General features: G+C 37.0%; 1 protein-coding gene across 6 annotated transcripts in view; it reads left to right on the forward strand.

The window, feature by feature from the left end:
* NSUN6 (NOP2/Sun RNA methyltransferase 6) overlaps nt 1–23,562 on the forward strand; it is a 71,222-nt gene that overhangs the window by 20,584 nt on the left and 27,076 nt on the right. For 5 of the 6 annotated variants that reach the window (XM_004380545.2, XM_023735066.1, XM_023735069.1 and 2 more), the window contains 3 exons: nt 10,773–10,882; nt 12,705–12,858; nt 16,645–16,726. In XM_004380545.2, the coding sequence (XP_004380602.1) occupies nt 10,773–10,882; nt 12,705–12,858; nt 16,645–16,726 (346 nt within the window). Of the gene's footprint in view, nt 1–10,367; nt 10,671–10,772; nt 10,883–12,704; nt 12,859–16,644; nt 16,727–23,562 lie in introns of those variants that run through there. The other variant, XM_023735067.1, reaches the window with a different exon arrangement.

Here is a 23,562-nt window from a genome sequence, read left to right on the forward strand (position 1 = left end):
AAATCTGTGAATAATGAGGATTGATTGTTATTTTCATTTCTGGTGGGATATCTGTGGGATATTGAACTCCAGAAACTTGGCCAGGATATAGCTTGGTTTTGATTATTTTCTCTCAGTTTTTAATGAAAAACAGTATAACTTTTTATCACTAGATACAAGTCTTAGGAATTACTTCTTCCATTATTTTTTTGAATATTTTTTTCAGTTACATTTTCTGTGTTCTTTGCTATAAGGACACCAGTACTTTGCATGTTGAATTTCTGGTACAGATACTGCCTGTGTTGGGGGGCCCCAAGACCACCCTGAGGTTTTGTGGTTTGCTAGAAGATACTCATAGGACTCAGTATATAGTCATACTCCTGGTTAAGATTTATTATATTGATAGGCTGTTGTTATTAGCTGCCCTAGACTCATGATGACCCCTGTATACTTCCCGATCCTGCACCATCCCCATGATTGATTTCAGATTGGACTGTTGTGGTCCATAGGGTTTTCACTGGCTGAGTTTTGAAAGTAGATCGCCAGGCCTTTCTTCCTAGTCCATTTAAGTCTGGAAGCTCTGCTGAAACCTGTTAAGCATCATAGCAACACGTGAGCCTCCACTGACAGATGAGTGGTGGCTACGCATGAGGTGAATTGGCCAGGAATCAAACCAAGGTCTCTCTCATGGAAGACGATAATCCTATCTTTGGACCACCATGGCCCCACATCAGTAAGATACAAAAGCAAAATCAGCAAAGTGAAAGCCTCATGGGGCAAACTCTGGAGGAAACCAGGCACAAGTTTCTCAGAGGCCTCTCCCGGTAGAGTCACACAGGACCCACTTAATTCCTCCAGCAATGGATTGTGGCAGTGTGAAGTAGTTGTCCATCAGGGAGACTCGTTAGAGACACAGTGCCCAAAGTTTTTATTGAGGGTTGGTCATGTAGATAGCGTCTTTCTAACATGTACCAAAATTCCAGACTCCCAAAAGGAGAGTAGGTGTTCAGCATAAACCATACTGTTTTTGTTACCTAAATGGAGGTCCTGCCTGGTGCAGATTTGAGTCAATGGAAGTACACTGAGGTGAGGAAATAGAAGGGCGCTTATTGCAAGCACGCAGGCGAGGAGCAAGGAGATGTGTAAGTCAGATCAAGCCCTCCAAAGAAAGGGAGGCAGAACCTTTTATACCGTCCCTTATAAGGAAGTACATAACAAACATCGTGAACTACATAGGTTATCCTGGTGCGCAGGTGCAGTAAGACAAATTGCATTTTTTTTCCTTTATATAGAAACCGGCGGATGAGCTCCGCTTGAAGTGGGTATCTTAATATTCAGTTAGGTCTTAAAGAGGCTTAGGTTGCTTCAGGACACTTTTGAAGCTAGTGAACTGGTTTTGACTGGTTTCATCTGGATCTTGTTTTTCTTAGCTGCTTCTTCCCACCCTTGCAGGTGGGGAAGTGTTGGGAGGGGTTTTAGCTGAGGTGCTGACTCAAGGCTTCTATATCATTTGTACAAACCTTTTAGGCACGGTGAAGCACTCCTATTATTTAGGGAAAGTTCTGTATCAGTACTGGGAACTGTTCATCGGGCAAGTTTCCAGACACTAGCTGAGCGAGGGCCAACCTTGTAGGCAGGCCTTTCTAAGAATCAGAGTCTCAGGCCTGCTCTTTTCTGCACACTTCCCAACTAGTATCTTCTTTTTAATAACTTTCTTTTTTATGTATTTTTTTTCTGCATTCTGTTTTGTTCTTAAACCTGTCTTAGTTATAAACACCATTTCAGATGTGTGAAGTTTAAGTAAGTATAAATTAAGTGCATTTGGAGCATAGAAGAGCAAGGAAATTGATAAAGATTTTCTCCAAGCAGATGTTTCAGTTCAGCCTTGAATGTGAGTAGGAATTACGCTGATGAGGAGGTAAGGTGGGCAAGGGTACACTAAGTGGTTAAGTTTGGCTATAGAATAGACTTTCAGAGGGGTTGGTGAAAGATGAGGCAGAACAGGTTGGGTGAGGCAAGCAATGAAGCGAAAGGGATATTTTACTGAGGAATGTTTCCTTTTTTGCGTAGAATGTAGGAGCCAGATTTTTTTTATTAGAGTCATGATTAGATCGGTATTTTAGAAATGTAATACTGGTAGTAGCATAAAGCCATGTTTTCCAGACTGCATGCACATCATGACCCATTAGTGGATTGTGAAATCAATTTAATGGGTTTTTATGAGCATTTCTTAAAAGAAATGACGTATTTTATTATAGATCATTTTGCGTTACACATAGTAAAGATATTGTTTCAGGAAACATACAAGTGTATAATATACACGCATATATACACTCACATATGTGTATACCCATTGCCGTCGAGTCGATTCTGACTCATAGTGAGTTTACATATGTATGTATACAGAATTGTGATATTAAGTGTATTGCTTATATTGGGGTTACAGTAAAAAAACAATGTAAGAAAGTGTTTTTCAAAAGAAGATGGTTGCGAAGTTGGAGACAAGTTAGGAAGCTATTTAGAGTCTTTCAGTTTCAACAACATGGTGAGCTAGTCAGTCTAAAAATGTTTCTTTTACATATACCTAGGAATACTAAATTAAAAAAATAATAGTCTAGGCCATAAAATGCATAGTTGAGTGATTAAGAATATAAGTGAAATATTCAGGAGTTAGGAATGAAAAGTAACTGAAGACAGAGCAGTAAGCATGAGAGCTAATATTGGGGAAATGGGCATGGAAGTGGTTGGTCTCCTAAATTTAGAGGCTTTGGTCTTAACCACAGGGTGTTAATGCGGCAGGGGTGGTGGGGTGGGCAGAAATACCCAGTAGTCAGTGCAAGACAGTAAGTAGAAGGTGAATCTCTCTTACCTTAAGGTTTGGTTGGGGGAAAAAAATGTTTCTTCTGAGAATGCAGAACTATGGTTCCTTGCCTCAAAGATGTAGAATGTAAATTCATGCTACCCAAGTGATCTTGGAACCTGTAACATAGAAATTAGGTTCCAAGCCAATTCCTAAGGTGCTTGGCAGAAGGCAAGCAAAACCACAATTCAGTCCAAGCCATCACACTCTTCCCAGAGTTAAAAGCTACAGTAGGAATCAAACCACCATAAGCGTGAATTATCAGCATATACAGCAAACTGCAGGATTAGATTTCCCCCAAAACTTTAGCAAATAGAGCTGTCTGATAGAGACCATAAAATCAGTTCACTTAAAAAAAAAAAAAAAAAAAAAGGCTCCCCAAGTGATTTTTAACTTGCAACTAGATTTGGAAGCCCTGCCTTAGGGCATTCCCTTCATTCACTGGAGTCTTGCAGCCCAGGTACAGGAGCAGCCTGCTGACCCAGCACTTAACAGTCTCCATATTCATCTTATAATTTAACTACCCTCTCCCAGTACCATTACAAGTGGTTTCCAATGACTTTGGCAAAAATTTTTCCAATAACAAAAACAGAAAATTATAGAATTATAATCCTTTAGTATTTTTGAGTAAATTCCGTTGCAATTTAAGTGTAATCGTTCATATTTTTTGTATGGGCTAAACAATCCGCATCTGCACCTCTGATTTAAGACTGGGCATGCATATTCAATACAAAACATGAAATAAAATGCCTAACCTTATACCAAAAAAAACCAAACCCATTGCTGTCGAGTCGATTGCAGGCTCTTAAACACTGTACTACCAGGGCTCCCCTAACCCTATAGTAATCATTATTTTCTAAAATGTGTACAATTATATATTTTTTAAAAAATCTTCATAGTCAACTTTGAATCAACAACAAAACCCTCTATTAAACTTAAAAAATCAATTAAAATGATTAAAAAGAGGGAATCTAAATCTTAAAAGGCAAGGACATGAAGAGGAAATAAAAGAAGAAGAAAAGAACCAGATAGAACTTCTAGAAATAAAAATATCATCATTGAAATTAAAAACTCATTCAGTGAGTTAAACTGCAGATTACACCCAACTAGAGAGAGAACATCTGAACTAGCAGATGGCTCATAAATTGTCTAGAATGCAGCAGAGCTAGATAAAGAAGTTGAAAAGATGAAAGTGAAATTGAGTCATGGAAAATAGAATGAAAAGGCACTTCATATTTCTGTTGTCACAGAAGTAAAGAATAGAAATGGTGGGGAAAAGACAATATTAAAAAATGTAATGATGAAAATTTTCCAGAACTGATGAGTGATTCAAGAAGCACAATGAAATCTGAAACCAAAAGTAAAATCCATGTCTAGATACTTCCCAGTGAAACTGCAGAACACCAATAACAAAGAACATCTAAAAGCAACCAAAGGTAAAAGACAGGAAACTATTTCATTAGTCAAGAGATAATGTGGATCTGATGTGTGTGTGGGTGGGGCAGGGGATAGGTCGGTCTAGAAGACTTACAGAGAACTCAAGGTGACATGTTTTGGTGATTCAGTGGATGTCAGGGCTTAGAAGGAAGGGGTTTAAGATGATGCTGAGGTTTCTAGTCTGATTATCCAGGCAGATGATGACACCATTGTTCAAGATTGGAAACAGGAGGATGAAAAGATTTGGCGTGGTGCTGAGGATTTAAGGAGAGTATGAGAGGAAAATAGAGGACTTGCTGAGTTTGAAGTTACTATGGGACATCTCTGTATAGCTATGTGGCAGGCAATTAGATATATCAATTCAGAGTCTAGAGTCCTAAACATTACAATTTCGGGTTTCTTTTGTAATTAATGATTGAAGTCATGAGATTGCTAAGGGATAGAATGCAAGGTGTAAAGAGACAGCCTGTCTTGGAGCCTGGAGGAAATGAACCTCTTTAAGTTACGGAGTTGTTGTTAGCTGCTGTGGTGGCTGCGCATAAGGTATATTGGCCAGGAATCCAACCAGGGTTTCCCGCATGTTGTTGTTAGGTGCCGTAGAGTCGGTTTCCACTTGTAGCGACCCTGTGTGCAACAGAACGAAACACTGCCCGGTCCTGCGCCATGCTCAAAATCATTGTTATGCTTGAGCCTCTTGTTGCAGCCACTCTGTCAATCCATCTCGTTGAGGGTCTTCCTATTTTTAACTGACCTTCTACTTTACCAAGCATGATGTTCTTCTCTAGGGACTGATCCCTCCTGATAACACGTCCAAAATATGTGAGACGTAGTCTTGCCATCCTTGCTTCTAAGGAGCACTCTGGTTGTACTTCTTCCAAGACAGATCTGTTCTTTTTTTTTTTTGGCAGCCCGTGGTATAGTCAATATTCTTCACCAACACCACAATTCAAAGGCGTCAATTCTTCAGTCCTCCTTATTCATCATCCAGCTTTCACATGCATATGAGGCAGTTGAAAACACCATGGCTTGGGTCAGGCACACCCTAGTCTTCAAGGTGAAATCTTTGCTTTTTAATACTTTAAAAAGAGGTCTTTTGCAACAGATTTGCCCAGTGCAGTGTGTCCTTTGATTCCTTGACTGTTGCTTCCATGGGTGTTGATTGTGGATCCAAGTAAAATGAAATCCTTGACAACTTCAGTCTTTTCTCCATTTATCATGATGTTGCTTATTGGTCCGTTGTGAGGATTTTTGTTTTCTTTATGTTGAGGTGTAATCCGTATTGAGGGCTGTAGTCTTCGATCTTCATCAGTAAGTGCTTCAAGTCCTCTTCACTTGCAGCAAGCAAGGTTGTGTCTTCTGTATAACGTAGGGTGTTAATGAGTCTTCCTCCAATCCTGATGCCCCATTCTTCTTCATACAGTCCAGCTTCTTGGATTATTTGCTCAGCATACAGATTAAATAAGAACGCTGATGTACACATTTCCTGATTTTAAACCGCACAGTATCCCCGTGTTCTGTTCGTACAACTTCCTCTTGATCTATGTATAGGTTCCTCATGAGCACAATTAAGTGTTCTGGAATTCCCGTTCTTCACAGTGTTGTGCATAATTTGTTATGATCCACACAGTCGAATGCCTTTGCATAGTCAATAGAACACAAGTAAACATTTTTCTGGTATCCTCTGCTTTCAGCCAGGATCCATCTGACATCAGCATTGATATCCCTGGTTCCACATCCTCTTCTGAATCTCGCTTGAATTTCTGGCAGTTCCTTGTTGATATACTGCAGCAGCCGCTTTTGAATGATCTTCAGCAAAATTTTACTTGCGTGTGATATTAATGACATTGTTCAATCATTTCCGCATTCAGTTGGGTCACTTTTGTTGGGAGTAGGCATAAGTATGGATCTCTTTTAGTTGGTTGGCTAGGTGGCTCTCTTCCAAATTTCTTGGCATAGATGAGTGAGCACTTCCAGCACTGCATCTGTTTGTTGAAACATCTCAATTGATGTTCCATCAATTCCTGGAGCCTTGTTTTTCACCAGTACCTTCAGTGCAGCATGGACTTCTTCCTTCAGTACCATCAATTTATGATCATATGCTGCCTCCTGAAATGGTGGAACGTCGACCAATTCTTTTTGGTATAGTCACTCTGTGTATTCCTTCCATCTTCTTTTAATGCTTCCTGCATGATTTAATATTTTCCCTCTGGAGTCCTTCAGTATTGCAACTCGAGGCTCAGATTTTTTCTTCAGTTCTTTCAGCTTGAGAAATGCCAGCCATGTTCTTCCCTTTTGGTTTTCTATCCCCGGGTGTTTGCACATGTGATTGTAATACTTTGTCTTCTTGAGCCACCCTTTCAAATCTTCTGTTCACGTCTTTTACTTCATCATTTCTTCCTTTTGCTTTAGCTACTTAACATTCAAGAGCAAGTTTTAGAGTCTCTTTAGACATCTATTTTGGTCTTTTCTTTCTTTCCTGTCTTTTTAATGATCTCTTGCTTTCTTTCACGTATAATGTCCTTGATGTCATTCCACAACCCATCTGGTCTTCGGTCATTAGTGTTCAACGTGTCAAATCTATTCTTGAGGTGGTCTCTGAATTCGAACGGGATACACTCAAGGTCATACCTTGGCTCTCGCGGACTCGTTCAAACTTTCTTCAGTTTCAACTCGAAACTTGTATATGAGCAATTGATTTATTCTGCACTCGGCCCTTGGCCTTGTTCTGATTGATGATATTGAGCTTTTGCATGGTCTGTTTACACAGATACAGTCAATTTGATTCCTGTGTATTCCATCTGGTGAGGTCCACATGTATAGTCGACGTTTATGTTGTTGAAAAAAGGTATTTGCAATGACAAGTCGTTGGTCTTGCAAAATTCTATCATTTGATCTCTGGCATTTTTTCTGTAACCAAGGCCATATTTTCTAACTACCAGTCCTTCTTTGTTTCCAAGTTTCTCATTCCAATCACCAGTAATTATCAATGCATCCTGATTGCATGTTCAATCAATTTCAGACTGCAGAAGTTGGTAAAAATGTTCAGTTTCTTCATCTTTGGCCTTAGTGGTTGGTAAGTAAATTTGAATAACAGTCGTATTGACTGGTCTTCCTTGTAGGCATGTGGATGTTATCCTATCACTGACAGCACTGTGCTTCAGGATAGATCTTGAAATGTTCTTTTTGATGATGAGTGCGACGCCATTCGTCAGGTTGTCAATCCAGACAAAGTAGACTATATGATTGTCCAATTCAAAATGGCCAATACCAGTCCATTTCAGCTCACTAATGCCTAGGATATTGATGTTTTTGTATTCCATTTCATTTTTGACTATTTCGATTTTCCTAGAGTCATACTTCATACGTTCCACATTCCTATTATTACTGGATGTTTGCAGCTGTTTCTTCTCATTTTGATTTGTGCCACATTAGCTAATGAAGGTCCCGAAAGCTTGACTACATCCATGTCATTAAGGTCGACTCTACTCTGAGGAGGCAGCTCTTCCCCAGTCGTATTTTGAGCGCCTTCAATCCTGAGGGGCTCATCTTCTGGCACTGTATCAGACAATGTTCTGCTGCTATTTATAAGGTTTTCACTGGCTAATTTTTTTCAGAAGTAGACTGCCAGTTCCTTCTTCCTAGTCTGTCTCAGTCTGGAAGCTCAGCTGAAACCTGTCCACCATGGGTGACCCTGCTGGTATTTGAATACCCATGGAATAGCTTCCAGCATCACAGCAACACGAAAGCCCCCACAGTACAACAAACTGACAGTTGCGTGGAAGGGGGGATTTCTACCAATGAACCACCAATGACCCTTTTTTAAGGAGTAAGCAAAGAAAATGAGCAATGAGAATATGTGGGACTAGAGAGGAGTAGTATAAAGCTGAGAAGTTAAGTGATTTTTTTTTGTTGTTGAGAATACACACAGCAAAACATATACCAATTCAGCAGTTTCTGCATGATGTATAATTCCGTGCATTGCTTATATTCTTCAAGTTGTGCAGCCATTCTCACCCTCCTTTTTCAAATTATTCACCCCATTAATATAAACTCATGCTGCCCAAGCTTCCTGTCTATTTTTTAGAATTGTCAGTTTGATCCCATATAGATGGTTCTTTAACAGAGCATAATAAATGCTCAAGGAAGATATTCTTTATTAATTAAGCTAAACTATTGCTTGGTTTAAAGAGGACTTCAGGGGGTATTTTTGGTTTAAGGTTTAAAAAGATTATCTCAAGGCAATAATTTTGTGAGTTCATTCAGCCTCAGTGTCTCCAGAAAGTCTGGATTCCATGAGAATTTGAATCTCTGTTCTGCATTTTCCCCCCCTTTTGTTCAGGATTCTTCTATAGAATCTTTGATCAAAACATTGAATAATTGTAGCTGGGCACCATCCAGGTATTCTGGTCTCGTGGCAGAAGAGGCAGTTGTTTATGGAAGCAGTTAGCCACACATTCTGTTTTCTCCTCCTTTTTCTGACTCTCCTTCTTCCTCTGTTGCTCCAGGTGCACAGAGAATTAATTGTTGTATCTTAGATGACCGCTTGCAGATTTTTAAGACCCCAGGCACTAAGTCATCAACTAGGAGGTAGAACCCAAAACCTGTTGCTGTTGAGTCGATTCTGACTCGTAACAACCCTAAAAATGATGTTAGGCCAATTAACTGGGATGTCCCATGAAACCATGACCCTAAACCTTCAAACCAAGAAACCATATCCCATGAGGTATTTGGTTGCACATAGCACCCTCAGCAGCTACTCCTCTTTGTTGTTGTTGTAAAAATATATATTGCACAACATTTGCCAATTCACCTTTTTACAGGTATACAACAGTGTCATCAATTACAATTGGCTGTGTAACCATTACCGATAATCGGTGTGACTTTTCCATCACCATAAACAAAAACTTACTGCTCCATAGGCAGTAACTCCCCCTTTCCCCCTTCCTTCTGCCCATGGTAACCACTAATAAACTTTGTTCTTTATACATTTGCCTGTTCTTGTCTTTTTCTATAAGTGAGGTCATATAAAATTTGTCCTTTTTTATTTTATTTTTTTTTATTGTGCTTTAGATGAAGATTTACAGAGCAAATTAGTTTCTCATTAAACAATTAATACACAAATTGTTTCGTGACCTTGATTACCAACCCCACAATGTGTCAACGCTCTCCCCTTCTCAATCTTGGGTTCCCAATTATCAGCTTTCCTGTCCCCTCCTGCCCTCTCATCCTTGCCCCTGGATTAGTGTGCCCATTTAGTCTTGTTTTGTTTTATGGGCCTGTCTAATCTTTGACTGAAGAGTGAACCTCATTACTGAGTTGAAAGGGTGTCTGGGGGCCATTCTCTCGGGGTTTCTCCAGTCTCTGTCAGACCAGTAAGTCTGGTCTCTTTTTGTGAGTTAGAAGTTTGTTCTACATTTTTTTCCAGTTCTGTCCTGGACCCTCTGTTGTGATCCTTGTCAGAGCAGTTGATCTTGGTAACTGGGCACCATCTAGCTTTCCTGGACTCAGTCTGGTGAAGGCTGTGGTAGTTGTGGTCCATTAGTTCTTTGGACTAATCTATACCCTTGTGTCTTTGGTTTTCTTCGTTCTCCCGTGCTCCAGACTGGGTGAGACCCGTGGAGTATCTGAGATGGCCGCTCACAAGCTTTTAAGACCCCAGACGCTACTTACCCAAGCGTAAAGTTTGTCCTTTTTTGATACATTATTTCATTCAGCATAATATCTTTAAGCTCCATCCATGTTGTGGCACGTATCGGTACTTCATTTCTCTTTCTGGCAGAGTAGTGTTCCATTGTATGTATGTACCACATTTTATTTATCCATTCATCCTTTGATGGACGTTTAGGTTGTTTCTACCTTTTGTTAAGTGAGATTTGATGATTTGGACTAAGATCATGAATGTCCTTTGAAAAAGTAGTTTCTTAGTATTAGAAATGATACCAGATTTTGTCTAAGGAATGAAAGGGAGGTGAAAAATTGAAGGAAGCAAAACACTCAAAAAAAGTTGTACAGCAAAGAAAAGGAAAAAAATACTTTTATTTTCACTGTCTATGTAGTTTAAAATAGTCATAATTTACTATGCAATAATCTGCTGCTGTAGAAATTTCTTCCATATTCTTTAATTCCTTAAATATTTGAAGATAAGGACTTTCTCTATTTCTCTTCTCTCCTAATGCTGTTATGAACACAGTAATGTTTGTTAAATGATTTATTAATTAACCAATTTTTGGTGTCACTTTATTGCCTTCCACTAGATGGACCTCTTTCTATTTTTTCTTTTCTCATGTGCTTATCTTTTTTTCTCCCCCAGACTGTTTTCTCTATTTTTCCTTCTTTATTTGCTTTTTTTTTTTTCTCACTTATTCCGTAGAGGCAGTATCTCAGGACAATCAAGGTTAAAGTGTTACTTCTTTTAGGGTTCAGATTAAAACATTGCAAAAGTTAGTAAGCTTTGGAGGTATATTACTCTGTTAAATTTCTCGTCTTTCATCCCTAGGAAGAATATAAAAAAACAACAGTGTGAAGCCATTGTTGGAGCCCAGTGTGGCAACGCAGTGTTAAGAGGAGCCCATGTCTATGTTCCAGGAATTGTATCAGCTTCCAAATGTAAGTATAATGTTTAGATTTCTCTGGAAAGCAAAGGTGCTCTAAAATTTATTTTCTTTATCAAATAGAATTGTCATTCAGAGATATTTCAAATTTATATTTGTCAGATATTTTCAAGTTTTACCTTTAGTATAGCCAGGGATATGGACTAAAATATTCAGCATTATGTAAGGTTTTCTGGCAGTTTTTCACTTTCCATATCAGAATGTGTACATTGATGTTTATTTAGGAGATCTTTGCTGATAAATAGAGAAGATGGAGCCCTGGTGGCACGGTGGTTAAGTGCTTAGCTGCTGGCCAGAAGGTCGGTGGTTTAAACCACCAGCAGCTCTGCAGGAGAAAGATACCGCAGTCTGCTTCCATAAAGATTACAGCTTTGGAAATCCTATGGGGCAGTTCTACACTGTCCTTTAGGGTTGCTCTGTGTTGGAATCCACTCAACAGCAACGGGTTTGGTTTTTGGTTTTAAGATGTCAAAGAGATTTCATTTTGTACCCTTGATTCCATTATCCTAAAACCTCAGACTGCTGTTAATCATCTGTGAGGGTAACATTCAAAACCTGGAGTCTTAACATTGGGATGAAATCAAAACCTGGAATCTTAACATTGGGATGAAATTTAGTATTCTTAATTTATTCCCAATCGATGGCATATTACATAAGCTTAATAAGTTAGCTGCTGTGGTTCAGTGGTACCTTATTGTACTTTAAATCAAGAAATGTCGGTTTAGACCTATTAGAAAATTATTTAATCTCTGGGCCTTGATTACCTTGTCTGTGAAATAAATAATTTGATCTATGTTAGGCTTTGGCAGACTACTGCCTGCTAGCTGTCTGGCCCATAGTCTGTTTTTGTATGACATACAAGCCAAGAATTTTTTTTTTTTAATTTTTAAAAAGTTGTAAAACAAATACAAAGAAGAATATGCAATAGAGACGTTAATGTGGCCCACAAAGCCTAAAATATTTACTGGCCCTTTACAAAAAAAATTTTGTTGACCCTTGATCAGGATGATTTTAACAGTCCTTCTAGCTCTAGCTAATAGGCTGCTCACTACTATTTGTTAGGTTAATGGGCTAAACACATTTCTAATAGGTTAGATTTTAAAATGTTTTTTGGAAGAGAGTAGTTTTCCCATTTATTAATGTCACTGGGATTTTTTCCTGAAAACAGTTTATAGAAATGATAAAAACTAGATTTAATCATTCATATAAATCAACTGTGTATTATACAATTTCAAGGTGTTCTAAGTTTATATGCGTAAAAATATGTATATGTATGTGTGTGTATACATATATGTGAATTGATGAATGTATGTGTTTATTATTAAAATTTCTGCCTTAACAGTAATATAACTAGAAAATCACAAAGACCATTTCTTAGATTTTAGTGGACATTTTTGAGGAATCTTTTTGAAGGAAATGTAGAACTTTGAGGACTGAGTAAAGATACCAAGATTTATATGAAATCTTTTAGGAAATGTTAGATTTGGGGAAAATAACTTAAATAGAAGATACCCTTTGTTTTCTGCTCAGCTGAAGACTTTCATTTTGAGGTAGGATGTTTTGAAATCTATTCTATTTCTTTGTTTTCCCTGAAAAAAAAATTCTTCAGTTAGATTTATTGTTAGGGAAATTTAAAGATAAAAGATCAGATTTTCTGTTAAGGATTAAATTCAATAGGGAACTACTTCATACCTTCTATTGATGCCCCTGCAGGTTCCTAGTCTAGCTTAGAGAATTTTCTCTGTCAAATTCTTTCACAAAGTATAGATTCCCACCAAAATATAGTTCAGTATAATCTAATTTTCTTCTTTCTCTAGTTATGAAAGCTGGAGATGTTATTTCCGTATACTCTGATATTAAAGGAAAATGTAAGAAAGGAGCCAAAGAATTTGATGAAACAAAAATATTTCTTGGAAATGGGATTTCTGAATTAAGCCGCAAGGAACTCTTCAGTGGGCTACCTGAACTGAAGTATGTCATCAAGTGTTGTCTGGGGAGAATAAGCATCCTTTTTGTGGTTCAAAGAAAATTGAAAACAATTTTAAGAATATATCTAGTTGCATTATACAAATAACATTTTTTGGGATAAATTCAACTGGCAAGGAATTAACTCATGTTTCCGTGATTTTTGGAAAAAAATGTTTTTAGGTAAAAGAGAGAATATGGTCAGATTGAAGAGCCCAAGTAAGCAAACGGTCACACTGAAATTGTTAAATAATTTTACTTGTCCTTTTGAATTTTGTTGACTTGAATATTTTCGCAGCTTTGAATAATAATATTTATAGAATATCTTGATAGAGAGTGAATTTGATGATGTCTCCAGATCTTTTCTAACATTCTGATTATGTGAAAGGAAAAGCTTATGATTTTAATATAAATTAACAATAAAAATTTTTAAAAATTTTACCAGAATGCCATACTTGCCTGAATATTTATAGTTAAAAATGTGCATTTGAATTCTTTCAAACCAAACTGAATTGTAGTTAGTTCTGAATCATCTCTGGTTGCTAGTACATCTAAATAAACTAAATCTGTGGACCATCCATGCTTTTATTTACTTAGATTTTTCAGCTTATTTTAGTAGTTCTTTTGGACGGCTTCATTACTTCAAAGTTGGCTACTAACGTAGACCTGCTGAAGGCTGTGAATTTATCCTTCTAGGACTGGACCACATCCTTGATTCCTAGAACAGTTTTTCATGGTGCAGCAATTTGAATTTACAGTTAAAATTAATTATTCTGAAGAATCAGACTATTGGATTCCCTAGATCTAGCAGTGCTTTGCAAATGGCCAAAACAAGGAGCCCAGTGATGCAGTGGTTAAGCATTCAGCTGCTAACCAAAAGGTTGGCAGTTTGAACCTATCTAGTGGCCCCGCAGGAAAAATACCTGGAGATCTGCTTGCGGAAAGATTACAGGCTAGAAAACGCTATGGGGCAGTTCTACTCTATCACAGGGAGTCACTGTGAGTTGAAATTCAGTTCACAGCACCTAACAACAACAGAAGGCTTTATGAATACAACGATTATGTATATGCATATGTTGTATTTATCTTTTATCTGTGCGTCTGCAACAGAAAATTGATGTTTTGACTGCCTCCTGTAGTTCACTGTTAGTAGGTCACTCTTTATCCTGTTCTCTTACTTAGTGTGGTAGTGCCGTTTACTGTGTTGTGACAGACTTTTCTAAATACTGCGTTCTTTGTTGAAGGGAGTAGGAGGCAGCTGTCTTTAAAAAAGATTTATTTTATCCACATCATTTATTTCTTATAGAGCCACTCTTTGAGTGTTTGTTTTTGTATTTTGGGCTCCTTTTTTTTGGTTTTGGTTTTTTTTTAAATTGTGCTTTAGGTGAAAGTTTACAGCTCAAGTTAATTTCTCATACAAAAATTTATACACATATTGTTATGTGGCACTAGTTGCAATCCCTATAATGTGACAGCGCACTCCCCCTTTCCACCCCAGGTTTCCTGTGTCCATCCAGCCAGCTCCTGTCCCTTTCTGCCATCTCATCCTGCCTCTGGGCAGGAGCTGCCCATTTGGTCTTGTGTATCTGCTTAAACTAAGAAGCACACTCTTCACAAGTATTATTTTATGTTTTATAGTCCAGTCTAAGCTTTGTCTGAAGAGTGGGCTTTGGGAATGGCTTTAGTTTTGGGTTAACAGAGCATCCAGGAGCCATAGCTTCAAGCATTTCTCCAGTCTTAGTCATACCATTAAGTCTGGTCTTTTTATGTGAATTTGAGTTCTGCATCACACTTAAAAAAATGGTGATTTTAACTTAACTTTATTCATTTGTTCTACAGTGATTTCAGTCTCTTCCTGTGTTAGAAAAAGCATGCTTCTGTAACAAAGAAATACTATGGTATACCTGCTGTTTCTTATTTATATTCTTTTTAAAATTTTAAAACAAACACTATTAATGGTTTGTTATTTGATTAGGGAACTTGTATCCTTTGATTCTTTGAATTCCAGGTGGACTGAATCATTCAAAGACTCAGAGGTAGATTAATTTACTAATAGTCTGTTTTATGAGATCTTGTACATTATTATATGAATATATTACATTACTACAAAAAAAAAAAAACCATGTGTGATTCCATACCTGAACAATAATTGGCTTAAATTATCTTTCTTAAGTTAAATACTGTATAGATGGACTCATTGGTGCTGATAGACATGGTCAGAAGGGAATAGTCAAACGGAGACCAGAACTTAAAGCACTAGGTAGGACATATTAAATGTTAAAGTTTCAGTCTTTTTCAAAGGACTGGAGACTTGTGAGTCAGAAAATCATTTAAATTACGAAGAAATGGTCAGGTCTTGGAATTCAAGGCATTTAATAATGGGTCTAGACTCTGGGTGGAAGGTGAAGTATTGATCAGTATAAAAGCACCAGGTGTCTTCAACAAAGGACTGACTTTTGAATATGAGGCTGTGACATTTCAGAAGGCTCCTTTTTGTATTTCTTGCGAAGGGTAGGGAGGGGGAGAGGAACTGTTTGGGAAGTGAATACAGTGGCTTGACTTGATCCTGACTGGAGAAGAGAGAGAAGCTTAACTTTGATTAAAAATAGGATGCACATTGAGAGATTTCAAGAGGTAAACAAATATGTGAGAAGGTAAAGAGGATGGGGAGAGGAAGAAAAGACTTAACATTTGCTGTATGCTGTGAGGTTCATAGTTCACCTGAGGGGAGTTCATAGTCACACCCCCTGCAATCACAGTCTGCAGATAACCTACAGAAATTATTTCACTCTAACAAGCAGCATAGATTTACCCTGCCTACATTGAGTAGGGTATACACCATCTGTGTAGATGCTTCTCTGCCAAGATCAGTTCATAAGCTAGTTGTGCTGTATCTGAACTTGTCTACTATACTGTATCTGAGGACTCTATCCTTGTTCTCCTTACTTGGACTCTCTTCTTTGCTTGCACCCTGGTCGAAATCCTGATTCTTATCCTTGCCTCTATAATTAGATTGTACTTTTCTCTGCCCTTCTAATTCCCAAAACACTGCTTTCATTCCCATTTTCTTGCTTTCTCTGATTTGGCCTCATACACCGGGCCATGCTTGGCTTTCTCTAACAGTACTTGTGTGCTTTTTCTCCCCTTTGGCAGTCTTTGACAACCTCTCTCAGATTGCGTTGTCCATCTTTATAAATCACTGTCCACCCTGCCTTCCTGAGTCTGGGTTCTCCTGTGGAAAAGATTATCTGAGGATTGTGTCAGTACCTAGCAATTATTCTATAAAGAGATGAGAGGGAGAGCAGTGTAGCACGTTTGTCATTGCTTAGCATCAGCATGATTCAGAGTTTTTTTCATTTTTTTATACGAGTGCCTAGCACAGTGCCTTGAAAACTGAAGCATTCACGGAATGTTTATTGAGTTGAAAGGCTAATAACAATGATCATAAATATGTTACCAGAAAGAGTAGAACGAATCAAAAAGTAAAGACTCAGGTATTCTTTCCTTTTTAATCTATTCAAATTTCTAAATGAACTCATCTGTGCCTAAATGAAACATTTATGTAACTTTATCCTTTTTTAGTTATCCTGATGGTCTCCTACACTGCTGCACATAAAAATTCAAAACAATTTACAGGAACATTTTAAGTATTTTGGTGTTGGGTAAAAGAGGTTTTAAAAAGGCAGAAGACCTAATATTTGACATGCTACTTGGCCATGCTCTTAGAAACATAGCTTCATAATTCTAACTATGTAACTTGTATGGACTAATGTTAGATTTCCTACTTTTTAGAGGAATAGGCATAAGAATGACAGAACCAGTATATCTCAGCCCTTCATTTGACAATGTACTACCCGGTTACTTATTTTTACAGGTAAGTATTTATAAAAATAAAATATTTAATGATGTTAAAACATCCTTCAATTATCTGAAATCTAAGTTTTTTGTTTTTTTTTTTAATTTCTTTTAATGTATTTTTGTGGTCTTTTTTTTATTTTCTGGTCTACCTTTGATTTAGCAGTACGAAACAAGACCTGTTACTCCTCATTCTTTTCTCGTTTTCAACTGATTTTTAACTACTTTTTCTACCTCCTTTGTCCAAGAATGATTTAATAGTAACTTCTTCTAACTACTGCTCTTTTCTGTTCTCAGAATATTAATCTGTAAGTAGTGCATACATTTGATATTTGGGGTACTTAGAAGTGTTAATTTGTAACTTTGTATAAGAATCAAATGGTTTATTACTGTCAGTCTTTTGTCAGGGTGGTTAACAATTGTTGTGATATAACATAATTTGTTTTACCTCATCCAGTTCATTAAGTACTTCATGTACGTTAACTCATTTGATTCATTCCAGGCTGCTGGCTAGGTGGTAGTGGTGTTGCTGTTGTTATTATTCCCAATATAAGGTGAAGATATTGAAGATCAGACCCATTAAGCTTCCTGACCAAGGTCACACAATTTGTGATTGGTAGTGTCAGAACTCAAACCTAAGTCCAAATGGCATTTTCTACTCAGTCCAGTACTGTACCAAAAGACATTTTATAAATTCAGAGATTACTTCTGGCGTCAACAAACAGAAAAATGTATTTATGTTTATTATTATCTAATTCTACATTAGTGATAATATAATACCTAAGGATATAGAGCCTGAAAATTGCTTGTAAATTATTTGGGTTTTTTAACTTGTTTAGTTTTAGTATTTTTGCTTGCTTGTGTATTTTTTTGTATAATCCACTTTCAAACACTTACGAACATTTGACAGTATAGTCCTAAGTCATTGATAGTGATATCTGTGCCTTCTCCACATTAGTAACAGTCAGTGCAATATTATTTTTTCCTTTAGTTTGACAGTAAAGGGCCAGATGACTGCTCATCCCACAATTTAGTTTTGGCTTTGGGAAAAAAAGAGCAGAATCTAGTGCAGTGCAAATATTTTCTTAACTTTCTTGCTACCTATAGCTGTCCCCCTAACCCCCAAATCAGCTTAATGCTGATTCCTTTATGAACTACAAAGGCAAGTCATTTTGTGATTCTTAGTATCCAGACAGCACCATGGAGCATGGTCTTTGCTTTCTAATAGCAAGGAACATGAGATTTTACTGCTGGAATAAAGCTTTTATATCCGAGGGTGTTGCTTAACCTTTTGTCATTGTGGAAGCCTTTTCATTTTGTGTGATCTATTTTGATGACCATTGATTGGCTAGTGAAACTTATTAAAGTGCTAAGTGTTTTATATACATTGTTTCATTTAACCCTTAAACCCCACTGCCATTGAGTTGATTCCGACTCATAGCGACCCTATAGGACAAAATAGAACTGCCCCATAGTGTTTCCAAGGAGCAGCTGGTGGATTTGAACTGCCAACCTTTTGGTTAGCAGCCGAGCTCTTAACCACTGCACCACCAGGACTCCAATCTTTAAAAGCCTCCACTTTTATAGATAAGGAAGTAGAGACCTAGAGAAGTAAAGTGCATAGCACATAGTGAGCACTCAGTAATTACTCATTTACTGAATGAGTGGTTAGGAGCCCTGGTTACTCAGTGGTTAAGTACTCAGCTGCTAATGGAAAGCTCCAAAGTGTGAACCTACCAGTCGCGACTCAGGAGAAAGATGTGGCAGCCTGCTCATCTAAAGATTACAGTCTTGGAAACCCTGTGGGGGAGCTCTACTCTGTCCTATAAGGTCACTGTGAGTTGGAATCAACTAGACCGCAGCTGGTTTGGTTTTGGTTTTGAATGAGTAGTTCGCTCAGTGTCGCATAGATAGACATCAGCAAAGCCAAACTTTGAACCTAGATCTGACTTCAAAAGACTGTGCTCTTAACTTTATGCCAGTGCTCAAAATGTGATCCTTGAATGACCCGCATCTGAATCACCTGCAGGGCCTATTTAAAATGCAGTTCCTGAGCTCCAGTCATAAACTGAATCATAAACTGAATCATACACTGAATCATAAACTGAATCTGGGGAGGGGCAGGGAGCGGTTCCAAGAAATTTGCATATTCAACATGCTTCCCACAGCCTCTTTTTGCAATTTCCCAGAACTCTGTGTCAATTTTTAGTTGGTATAAGAAATTAGTTGATCTTTTTATATTAAGTCTCCCTTTTCAAACTAGTTCAAAACCACCAGACTGACTCTTCATATATCTGACCTAGTAAAATCGAAATAGCCTAAATTCAACCCAGAAGTGGGTGATCCGGAACCAGGTGATATTAGTTTCCCTAAGGTAAGTTATCAAAAGAATGGTCAGAAGAGTAAGTTCACTTTAAAAAGAATATGGAATTTTTATATTCATTATTTTTCTCGAACTCTTGCATATATAATGATTTTCAAAAACAATATACATTTCACATTTACACATAATGGAAATAAGATACAATTGGACAATCCAGATTAAGCAATTAAGCTGCCTTTCTTTTCAAACATACTTGAACACTCAAATGACTACAAGGTCCGGCTGTTCATTAAAAGACACTTACTGAAAGTACATCAGCGTGAGAGGCATCAACCAAATGAAGCACTTTTCAAAAGCTTTGAGTCACTGAAATAGATGCTGACACTTCAGTAACGCATTAAAAATGATTTTTTCTCCTGGTTGTCAGTCAGTATGCACTTCAGTACACTTCACTTCTCTAAAAGCTAAGAAGCTTATGGTAGCCTTAATTTACAATTTTCATTGTGGTGTAGGGAGATTAATTTAGGTCTAACTATAAAAGATACTTAAGGCCTTTCGTAAGTATTAGCTTACGTAGAGAGTCCTGTTCATTACACCAGTCATGTGGACTCTGGAGTAAATTAGTAGGCATCAAATCACTTGTGGAACTTAAAAAAGTATATATACCTACATCCTGCTTCTGGAGATATTTTTTAAAATAAGCTTTTTATTTTAGAATTACAGACTAGAAGTTTAGAACTATTCAGTTGCAAAGCTAGTGCAAGGATTCCTGTATACCCCTCACCCAGTTTTGCCTAATGCTAAGGGAAATATTACCAAGGTACATTTGCCAAAACTTAGAAACCAACATTGTTGTAAGTTACTGTCAAGGAAATCCAAACTTTATTTGGATTTCCTTAATAGTAACTTACCAAATTTTATTAGGATTTTATCAGATTTTTTTCCTCCTGATGTCTTTTTTCTGGTCCAGAATCAAATCCAGGATCCCATACTGTATTTAGTTTTCATGTCTCCTTAGTATCCTCTGGCCTGTGATAGTTTCTCAGTCTTTCCTTTTTTTTTTTTTCTCAAGACATTGACAGTTTTGAGACTAAGGTATTTTGTAGAATGTCCCTCACTTTGGGTTTGTCTGATGTTTTTCTTGTGGTTAGACTAGAGTTGTTGGGTATTGGGAAGAGAACAACAGAAATGAAGTGCCGTTCTTATCACATCATTATCAAGGGGTGTATGATACCTCCTTAGAGATTGATTTAGCAGGTCTGGAGTGGGTCCTGGGAATTTTATTTTTGTTTGTATATTTTAACCTTCACAGAATTTTACCACATATACCCAGTTACCACAAACAAGGGAATGCCAACCTTTAGACTTTTTTTTTTTCCCAAAGATAATAACCAGTATCTTTTGAATATTTACTATGTCACGTACTGTGCTAAGCACTTTTCAGGCATTATGTAGTTTAATCCTATTTATTTCATTCATTATAGTAGACTCTCAGTTATTGTTTATAGTCAACTTTTATTTCTTCTCATCTTGCCCCTGTCTGCGCTTTCCATTTTGTTTGTTGTCTAATAGAAATGTTCCATTTTTATAAATAATATTTTCTATGATATGCTTCTACTTTTCCTTCCTTTGGAGCTATAGGCTGAATATACTCTTTAATTAAATCCCTGTTATATAAGAAAACCTGCTAGACTCCTTAAGATTGTATTGTATCTCTTACTACTTCACTTACTTATCATCACTTATTGATGCCATGAGTTGTTATCCAGGTGTGGAACAACACAGAAAGCTCATATATTTGTAAGCCAGAGTGTATTACCTTTGGAGTCACACAGTGCCCGTCTGTCTTCCTTGGCAATGTTCATTTTGATCACCCTATCAAGACTTCTGATATCTGCACTAATTATGGTTTTTTCCCCTCACAACTAATCATCAGTCTGTGGGGAGACACTTCAAAAATCATCCAAATGTCCTACTCCTCATTAGAATTTCCCCCTAGATTTAGCATCCATTGATGATTCTTGCCTGAGCCAATCTTTACTGTTACAAAATAATGGTTTTCCCATGTCAGCACTCATTCCGCATTTGCCATTTTAATATAAGCAAGAGCCCTCCCCTATTTACTTGTTTCTTAACAGGATGCCCTCCTAAATTCCTAATTGTAATGGCTTGTAATTCATTTTTGCATTTAATTATTTTAGTACTCAAATTCTCCCAGATTTGGCATAGTGTAGACCAATTCTTAAAAACTTTAATGTTCAAATATAATAAAAACCTTGGAGATTTTGTTAAAATGCAGATTCTCATTCTGTAGATCTGGGATAGGTTCTGAGATTCTGTATTTCTGGCAGGCTCCCAGGAGATTTGGATGCTCTTAGTTTGAGGACCACCCTTTGAGTAACAAAGCAATCGGAGATCTGAGAAGTAAGACTTTCTAAAAGTGAAGAGCATTCCTTCATATTTCATATCTTCCTATTATGCTACTGGAATTTTTGCATGATAGAGCTGCTAACTTATATAAATGTACATTATATAAACTTATTTATATTCTACAAGCATTAAGAGTGTAGGTAGGATAGATTTGTAATGATGAGGTTTCTTCTGCTCTTTCTCACCTGCTACCTAACAATTGGTAAGTGTCCACCAAGTTTAAGTTGAGTGTAATCAGTGCTCTGCTGCTGCTTTTGGTAGTAACTCTCCTGCAGCTACAGCTGCCTTGTGTTAAATATCACTCTTACTATTGTTATAGTAAAATAATGTGTGCAGGTCAGGAGTGCTAGGACACCCTGCTGCTTGAGAGTGTTTAAAATTGGAATTACTACCTCTTGTTTATAGTCTGTTTTATCTCTACCAGTATGTAAGTTCCGTGGGAAGAAAGATCTTTTTCTTATTTACACTGTTAACTCCAGTGCATGTGATAGTATCTGGTATATTCATTAAGTATGTGTGGAATAAATGAATGAAACCATCGGCTTACTATTTTGATTCTGAATTTTAAAAAGGATCACTAGGCTAGGATTTATGTAGAGGTTGTGCATTCTGTCCAGTGACTGCTTGTCAGAGTCTGATAAGAGCTTGATAAACCCTGCAAGTAGCTTTGATGTACCACTTTTAGTGACTTCCTTGTTGAAATGGAATAATATATAGTGGTAATTAGTGGATTTTTTTTTTAAATGCTTGAATCATGAGCCAAATCTTGATACAGTATAACAGTTTTTATCTTCATTAATCTATGCTAATTTTTTGTTTTTCTTTTTTTTAGATTTGGCATTTTGCTAGGTGCTTTGAATATATTATCTAAAGACTACACTGGCTTGTAACTTAAGAAAACTGATATGGTTTCTTGAATTATGTTCAGTAACCAATTAATTTTGTAGTTCACAGGGCTGAAGAAGTTATACCATGAAGAAATCATATGTAGTTGGCAAATGAGTTTGACAACTAGTGGCCTTTTTCCATTCTCTGTTATTACTCGTTACTGTACCAAATAAGTGAAATTACTTGTTTTCTGTTGGGAAAATCCCTGGGAAAGTTGGTGTATTTTTTTTTTTTTTTTTAAATGCCTCTTGCCTTTTCTTGAACAAGCATTATCCCCAAACCTACACTGTTTATTGCTTCCAACAGCTAGTGCAAAATCTTCCCATTGTGATTTTTTTACAGGAAGTAGTTAGGGGGTTAGTAATAACTGATTATTTTTAATTCTAGTAACTCAAGTTTCCCAAGGATATTTTGTAAACTTAATACAAATGTTGTACACAATCAATAAAATTACAACTGTGCAATATTATTTGGTTTTTCAAAACCAAAAAAGGAAACTTTTGCTTAAACACAATTCACAGAATTAAAAAAAAAAAACTTAGGTGCTATTCACAATTGATTAAAATAATGGCCAATTAAAGGTTTAACAGTTAAATACAACTGCTTTCAAAGTTATATTCTGTTTTGGCTAGAAGAAAAAATGGTGCCTGAAACTTAGTTGTCTAGTTGTAAAAACATGGGTGCCCGAAATTCTGATTTAACTATTCTAGGTGAGGAGCAGACAATTTTTTAACGCTCACCAGGGGATTCTATTGTATAGCCAGGATTGAGAAATAGTAGTAGAGAATGTAGTAAAATAAATTGTTTTAAGAGAATTCTGCCATCACTTGAATGTTTAATGAAGTTTCTTTACTTGGACTGTTTCATATTTCGAACTTACTGCATAATAGAAAGGTTCTTAATGGCCTTCCTTTGCTTGTTGATGGGTCCACACATGACATCTTGTCTTCCCTGCGTGTGTGTCTTCGTGTCTATTCTGCTCTTTTTATAAGACAACTTTTAGAAATTACTGGGTTTAGAACCCTCTCTACTCATTTAGGACCCATCCTAGTGAACCATTAATATAGCAAAAACCCTATTTCCAAACAGGATCATATGTACAGTTACCAAACTTAGAACTTCAGCATGTATTTTGGGGGGTCTCAATTCAATCCATAATATACTGGTACCTAGAAAACACTGATATTAGGGAAGAAATCCTGGATTGATTAGAG

The sequence above is a fragment of the Trichechus manatus genome, unplaced genomic scaffold (assembly GCF_000243295.1).
Source record: "Trichechus manatus latirostris isolate Lorelei unplaced genomic scaffold, TriManLat1.0 scaffold00075, whole genome shotgun sequence".
Classification (NCBI taxonomy): domain Eukaryota; kingdom Metazoa; phylum Chordata; class Mammalia; order Sirenia; family Trichechidae; genus Trichechus; species Trichechus manatus.